This window comes from Gossypium arboreum, chromosome 8 (genome assembly GCF_025698485.1).
Source record: "Gossypium arboreum isolate Shixiya-1 chromosome 8, ASM2569848v2, whole genome shotgun sequence".
Classification (NCBI taxonomy): Eukaryota; Viridiplantae; Streptophyta; class Magnoliopsida; order Malvales; family Malvaceae; genus Gossypium; species Gossypium arboreum.
In genome coordinates, this window is record NC_069077.1 from 7,003,149 (window position 1) to 7,011,411 (window position 8,263).

The 8,263-nt window shown below is 30.5% G+C and overlaps 1 protein-coding gene across 2 annotated transcripts; it reads left to right on the forward strand.

The window, feature by feature from the left end:
- The first annotated feature begins 1,333 nt into the window (after window positions 1–1,333).
- On the forward strand, window positions 1,334–4,822 carry LOC108469674 (protein ETHYLENE INSENSITIVE 3-like). Of its 2 annotated transcripts, none has more exons than XM_017770652.2 (2): window positions 1,334–1,753; window positions 2,552–4,822. In XM_017770652.2, the coding sequence occupies exon 2, from the start codon at window positions 2,654–2,656 to the stop codon at window positions 4,493–4,495; it is 1,842 nt and encodes a 613-aa protein (XP_017626141.1). In that variant the 5' UTR covers window positions 1,334–1,753; window positions 2,552–2,653; the 3' UTR covers window positions 4,496–4,822. The 2 variants fall into 2 exon arrangements, with proteins under 2 accessions (XP_017626141.1, XP_052887532.1); XM_053031572.1 differs by lacking the exon at window positions 1,334–1,753 and adding an exon at window positions 1,780–1,918.
- Window positions 4,823–8,263: the final 3,441 nt, after the last annotated feature.

The window sequence follows — 8,263 nt, forward strand, 5'->3', positions numbered from 1 at the left end:
ATTTCGCTTTTAGCTTAGCATGGAAGATTTAAAATCACATAATCAAAAGAAATTTTGATTTTGTAAATAATTATTAAGGATAAGTTATTTTATTTTGAAGACATAAAGTAAAATTTTAAATTTTAAAAGGATATTAAATTCGTTAATTTTAATATTATAGTAACAAATTGGCTCACACTATCAAACGATAATTTTTTAAAATAGTTTATTTAATTGATTTTGATGTTTTGAAATTTAAAATTTCAACATTGAAAAAATAAAAGGTAAACAAATACAATACAACAAATTTTTAATGCATTATTTTAGTTTCTACTGCGCTTTCACTTTAATATTACTTTTTTTTTACCTGGATCAAGACTTAAAATTTTTTTTCTCGATGACCAAAATAAATGTGATCTAGAAGTTAGGTGATCAAAATAAAATTTTAAACATGACGTGGACATGATTTGGTGTGTGCATTCAACCATCGTTAATGATTTAATATTTGTGTAAAATGAAAACGTTCTAAAAGTTGAACAACAATTTGTAAGGATTTTTTTTGGGTGACCAAAATGAAAGCGCCCAAAAAATTGGGTGAACAATTGAATAGTTTGCCCTAAAAACCAACACAGTATATTATTAATTAAAAAATATATAAATTTATAAAATCATTAAATATAATAGATAATTTCAAGTTTTAATTAAATAAATATAATTTATATATAAATATGATTTTATTCAAATATGATAATAGTTAATAATGTTAAAATCTATAATAAAAATTAAATGTGTGAGAATAATTATATATATAATATTGATGATATAATGTATAGTGTATAAAGTTATTTATTTATTTATAATTTTTTAATAGGATTAATAATGTTTTGACAAAACCTTGAGCTTAAATTCAACATTTATAGGTGTCGATATATATATTTTTGAAAAATAATTTTTGAGACATTTATTTTTCTAAAAGTATGAAAATACAAAAGTACTAACATAATAATATTAATTATCATTTAAAAGAAAAGATTCATTAATATTTTTCCAATTAAGTTGATAGTCAATTAATTCGTATCATTAATTTAGTTAATAGTTTTATATTATTAGTTATCATTAAAAAGATCTAAGTGAATATTTTCTCTTAATTAAGCTGACATCCAATTAATCGGTGATACTGAGTTTTAGAATAAATGTAGATATAAATATTTTAAAATTAAAATCAGTGATGTTTTTCAGAAAAAAGAGAAGATGGTAAGAATGTGATGAAATTATTTACTACTGTGATAGTGGTTCAATGGATTACTTTGGGAGATTTTATTTTAAGATAACAAATCCATTAATTATTTATTGCATTTAAATGACAAAAAAAAAAAAAAACCTCATTTAGGGTAAAATTTCTTTCTTGCTAAGTTGCTAACAGACTCACATATTTCCTTATATTTCTGTACTTCTTACAGTATTTAATCAAAAGTTTCAGTTTAGCGTCTCCCACTTTGTCCCTGTCTTTTCTTTTTTATATAAAACTTTGACAATCTACAGGGAAGGAAGCAATCACCGGCCCTTCCCCCGTCTCTCTCTCTCTCTGTAATAATTTATATTTCTCTTTTAGGAGAGTAGAACTTATAAAACCCATTTCCCTCTTTCTCTGTCCACCCATTTCTCCCTCTTTTTTTCTTTTTCTTCTTTTTTATCCTCTCAAAGTCCTTTTTGTGTTGCAGAATTTACTCCTTTTTAGTTTTGTGGAGTATGCCAAAAGCTGGGGTTTTTCCTGGTAAGTTCTTCTGGTGTGGATCTTTATGTAGCTTATTTTATATGGGTTTTTGATAATTGGTTCATAAATTCAAGGATTGATTTCATTTTGGACCTGAGTTTTGATTGCATGGAATGGGGTTTTCAGCTAATTTTCTGATTTGGGTTTTGATTATTTGTTGATGAAGTTAAGGGTTTTCTTTGGCCAAAAATAAAGTTGAAGTTTTGATTGCCTTGGCTTGGTCTTCTTCTTTTTTTGCTATTGATTTGAAAAGCAAAAGAAGTTGAGATTTTGATTGTCTATTTATGATTTCTACTTATTTTCTAACACGGTTTTTTAATTATTGGTTGATACAGTTAAGCTTCTCTTTGTGTCAGATCCAATCAATTTGAGCATAGTTCTATTTTTCCATTTACTTCTTCATCTTTAAGTCTTTATTTTTAAACAAACTGATAGTCTGGAGATCTGACTTGTATCTGATAGTTCCTTGGTTTTTGTTTTGTTCCTTAAGATTTATGAATCGTAGTTTATCTTTATTTTCCCGTTTATCTTTCTTATGTCATGATGATTGAAAAACCCATATATGCGGATGATCAGCTGATAGGCTACTTTGATCTGTTTACTTTTTTGATTACTTCATCTATGTTTCTTTAGCCAGAGTTTACATATATGTATACGTGTATATACATATGTGTCTGTTTGTGTGTGGTGTTAAATTTATATTTTTACTGTGTATATAATTTTATTGGTTAGATGCTGCAAGTTTATCAGGGAACTTTGGGTATTTGTTAACCAGTATATTTATTCAATTTTTAACAGGTTAATTAAGGCCTATTTTTGGGTGGTTTGAACTTATATCAGTACTAGCAGATTAGAGGTTCTCTCAAGTTTCAGACATATTTGAGTTCCTATCTTGGAACAATGATGATGTTTGACGAGATGGGAATTTGTGGGGATATGGATTTTTTCAGTGCTCCACTTGGGGAAAAAGATGTGGCAGCCTCACAAATTGAACCAGAGGCGACGGTGGAGGATGATTATAGTGATGAAGAAATTGATGTGGATGAACTTGAGAGGAGGATGTGGAGGGACAAAATGCGTCTCAAACGGCTTAAAGAGCAGAATAAGTGCAAGGAGGGGATTGATATTGCTAAACAGCGGCTGTCACAAGAACAGGCGAGGAGAAAGAAGATGTCGAGGGCACAGGATGGGATTTTGAAGTACATGTTGAAGATGATGGAAGTTTGCAAAGCGCAGGGTTTTGTTTATGGGATTATTCCGGAAAAGGGGAAGCCAGTGACGGGGGCATCTGACAATCTTCGGGAATGGTGGAAGGATAAAGTCAGGTTTGATCGTAATGGTCCTGCTGCTATTGCAAAGTACCAGGCAGATAATTCGATTCCTGGCAAGAATGATGGCTGTAACTCGATCGGCCCAACTCCACACACCTTGCAAGAACTTCAAGATACAACTCTTGGTTCTCTTTTGTCTGCACTGATGCAACACTGTGATCCTCCTCAAAGGCGATTCCCTTTAGAGAAAGGCATTCCCCCACCATGGTGGCCCACTGGAAATGAAGAATGGTGGCCACAACTAGGATTGCCCGAAGATCAAGGCTCTCCTCCCTATAAGAAACCTCATGACTTGAAGAAGGCTTGGAAAGTGGGGGTTCTCACAGCTGTGATCAAGCATATATCTCCTGATATTGCCAAGATTCGCAAGCTTGTAAGGCAGTCCAAGTGCTTACAGGACAAAATGACAGCAAAGGAGAGTTCAACTTGGCTTGCCATCATTAACCAGGAGGAAGCCTTGGCCCGAGAACTTTACCCTGATTCCTGCCCACCTTTGTCCTCAGGTGGTGGAAATGTATCTTTGGTTATAAATGACTGCAGTGAGTATGATGTTGAAGGTGTTGAAGATGAGCCGAACTTCGATGTGCAAGAGTGCAAACCCAGGACTAACAGTTCTAATATGGTCATGGAGAGAATGAGGGCTATCCAACAACCACCTTATTCGATTAAGGGGGAAGTTGTTGGTAATTTGGATTTCACGCGAAAGAGGAAACCATCCAATGATTTAAACATGGTTGAACAAAAAATCTACACTTGTGAGTTCCTCCAGTGCCCTTACAGTGAATTTCGTTTGGGTTTTCATGATAGGACTGCCAGGGACAATCATCAATTGACTTGTCCATATAGAAATTCCTCTGCACAGTTTGGTGGTTCGAATTTCAGTGTTAATGAAGTAAAACCAGTTATTTTCCCTCGGCAATTCGGACAATCCAAGCCAGCTGCACCGCAGGTTACATCTGTCTCAACACCCTTTGATCTATCCGGACTTGGAGTTCCAGAAGACGGGCAGAAAACGATCGGCGAACTCATGTCAGTATATGATAACAACATTCAAGGCAACAAGAACATGAATCCTAGTAACAATCTTGTTACCAAAGGTCAAAACGTTCTTCAGCCGAAAATCCAACATCAGCAAGATGAATTCTTCCGCGGTCAAGGAGTCATGATGGAAGGAAACTTCTTCGAGGACTCCAGCATGCTCCATAATCAGCAGATGTTCTCACAAGGGGAAGCTCAGTTTGAGCGGTTTAAGGGCTTGAATTCTCCATTAGACAGCAACCACAATAACAACGGCTTCCAGTTGATGTTCGGGTCTCCATTCGATTTGGCTTCTTTCGATTACAAGGAAGATCTGCATGCAGTTGGGATGGATTCCATGCCAAAGCAGGATGTTTCAATCTGGTTCCAGTAACAAAAGTGTCCCCCACTTAAGTGCTAATGAGCACCAGCAAAAAAACCCTTTTGTTTTTTACTTGGTTTGTTTTTCTCCTGTTTGTAGATGTAGAAGTTTAGCAAGTTTTAACAGGTTTTCATCTGGGCTTCAATAAAAAACCAGGAAAGCCCCCATGATTCTGCAATCCTGTTACCGATTTACAAATAGAATGTGATTGTCTCATAAATAAGTTAGTGTTATTATTTACCTCGGTTTTTATTTCTACCATATGATGTTGGGATAGGAAATCTGTCATGTAATGGTGGGAAGATGATGAGTGGAAACTGTTTTGTCTTATTAAATTAATCCCATGTGAACATAGACCCACCAACAGTTAATGGAAGAAGATGCCTTAAGTTGACTAGGGTGGTGGTGGGATTTGTTCAAGGACGGCGGCGCTCTCTATGGTTCAGCCAACTGTCTTGGCTGTTTCAATGTTTGGAACTTATCATTTCCATGGTCCCACTCCCATTTCATTTACTTGGTATGGTATTTTAAAGGATGGTGTAATGTTAAAATTCTTTGGTACATGGGTTCATAATTTTGGATTTTAATTAATTATTGGTTTGACCAAATCTAAAATGACGTCTAAAATGATGTCATGTGTTGCTTATGAGGTAGGGGTTTTATTTATTTTTATAGTTATCCTACAGCAGGTTAGCCATTTTGATCTGCAAAATCCATCTCCCATTGAGATATTTTGGTCCTTTTCCTTCTTTACAAAGAAAATAAATCAGATCACATGGGGTTATTGACTTTTAGTTATAAATTTATGCATTGAGTTAGTTGTCATGAAAAAAAGAAGAACACACAATGGAAGCAAAACAAAACACACAATGGAAGCAAAACAAAACAGTTCCATTTTAATATATATTTAATCAAAAGTCTACAGTACAACTATTGAATTGTCTTTTTCAAATATTAAAATAGAAATTTGCAGTTTGTGCTCATCAAGTAAGTTGCTTTAATTTGCAATCGAAATATAACAGTGTGATAGGAAAGGGCCAAAATTTCCCATTTCTAGAGAGAGAGAGAGAGAGAGCCAGATATAACCAAAAATGGGGTATGTTTATGATAATGGAGGCTATGGGGCTATTAAGACAATAGCTATACTATTTGGCTTGACTTTTAGAAATTAAAAAATAAAAAATAAAAACGTGTTTCAGGTTGCTTGCAGAAATGTGTGTGATAATCTCATGATTTATGGGTTATAATCGAGACTTCCGTGACCTCCTCCACTTCTCTTTTTCTTTAGCTAACTTACTCCCTATCTCATATTAATAACATCCTATATTTATAAAATTATACTAGTTTACGACGCCCTACATACGGTAAACTATTAATATAATTATTTTTGTTTATTTAAGTTATATTTTAATCATTTATGTTTGAAATATTACGTTTTAGTCACTTACATTAATGTGTTGTAATATTTTAGTCACTCAGCCATTAATTACCGTTAACAATATACCGATAAGTTGATGTAGCACATTAATCATTATTTCAAACAAAAAATTTAAGTTAATAATCGGTCCTCATATTTTTTTTATTTTGAGCAATTTAATTTTTTTATGTTCTTTTAACTACCTTTCTTTTTTTCTATTCTCTTCTGCTTCTCCCTTTGTTTTTTTCTCTCTTTTCTATCTTTATTTTTCATATAATTAGTTCAAAGAAATGGGGTTTCAAACTTGAGGCATCTGCAAAATTATTTTGCTTGAATGATCTAATAATTAAGTCAAGGAATTTGGATTTCAAACATGAGACATATATAAATTATGTCAGACAATCAACTAAAAGTTACTTGTTAATGTGTAGTATTTAACCATAAAATATGATGGATTTAAGGCCTAATTGCACGAAAATCATTTAAGGTAGTTCTTGAAACCATCATTGAAATATGGGGAAGGGAGAAGGGAACAAAAGAAAAAGAAAAAGAAAAAGAAAAAGAAAAGAAAAGATAAAAAAAAAACATAAAAGAGATGATAAAAGGTAGAAAAATAGAGGGAGAAGCAAAAAAGAATGAAAAAAAAAGTTCAAAAAATATAAAAAAAAATCAAGTTGCTCAAAATGAAAAAACATGGGGACTAATTGTATCATTTAATCTAAAATTTTTGTTCGAAATGATGATTTAACATGTCACGTCAGCTTATCGTTACACCGTTAACGACAATTAACAATTCAATGACTAAAATATTACAACACAATAACGTAAGTAATTAAAACGTAACATTTCAAATATAAATGACAAAAATATAACTTAAGATAATAAAAATGACTATGATAGTTTACCCTTAAATATATTATATTTATCTAATAAAATTTTCAATATTTTATAAATACAATAATTAAAAATAAAAATGTGTGACTTTGTTTTAGGAAAAATATGAATTTTAAGACAAGTTTAAAATTTAAAGTAAACTGCAAGGGATTAAAAATATACCAAAGTACACATTATTAAAAAAGTTTTGACATCTTTTCAAACTGATATTCTTTAATAAATTATATATTTTAAAATATGTTTTTCAAACTGATTTTTAATAAATTTTTTAAGTAAAATATTTTTCCTATATTATCTTAAATTTTTAAAATATATGTTTGTTTAAGTATTATCTTACAACTATTTTCTAAATAAATAGTAAAAAATTGTTAAAAGTAAATGTTATAAAACGAAACATATATATTCATAATATGGATATTTTTATTAATTAACTTAATACTATAGAGTTTAATTATAACATAAAGTAGCGGGGAGACAAGGGGACTGGTAGAGGCCTGATCTCTCTAAAATGGAAAATTTTTATTTAGGCTCTTTATAATTTATAAAATTTTAAATTAATAATAGTAAAATTACACTTTGACCTCTTCAAAAAAAAAAAAAATTTAATCCTTTAAAAATTATAAAGATATATACTATTAGAATGGTGAAATTATATTTTATTATTGTAAAAATATATAATTTAATTTCGCTCCAAAAATTTTTTGACTCTGTCATTGACATAAAGTTAGATGTACAAAATCCTACAATTAATTATTTATAAAAATAATTTAGAATTTTAAACATATAAGCATCTAAATTTTTAATAAAAATACTAATTTGCATCTAATTATGGATATATGTTGGTAACTTTAATTTTATTATTAGTGATTGAGTGTAATAGTAAAACATATTATATTTTTAATGGGGTAATTAAATTCAAGTTTTGGAGACGATATCATTAAAAGGGGTATTCATGAACCCCGAATATAAACTATAAAACTAACATAAAGAAGAAATTTCAAGAGACGATATCTTCAAAAAAGATAACTACGAACCCTGAAAAATATACATAATTTTTGAAAAATAATTGCTGATATGAAATGATTACTACTGTTATAAAACATTGGCATTATGTACTGAAAAAGTTCAAAGGTTTCACCATCATCATCACTTCATTGACCTTAAAAATTTGACCACCGCCTCAATTATTATGATTCTCATTTCTTCCAATATTTACACGTATACTGTACATGCGAACAAACCCTAGCTACCTACCTATGAAACTATCCACCACGAGGACCATGTAAATATTATTAGATTTATCACATTTTTCCTTTTGGTGAAAACAAATATATAATAAATATATTTATTTATATATAAGCATGAATTTAGAGAAATTTTAAATAGATAAAAAATATTTTATTATTTTACCATATTATAAAATTTAAATTTAAAATTATTTATACTTAGTTTGTATTCCCGTATAATGA

Excerpts from the sequence above, each read along its gene's own strand:
- LOC108469674 (XM_017770652.2), top strand. The coding sequence starts at position 2,654 with ATGATGATGTTTGACGAGATGGGAATTTGTGGGGATATGGATTTTTTC.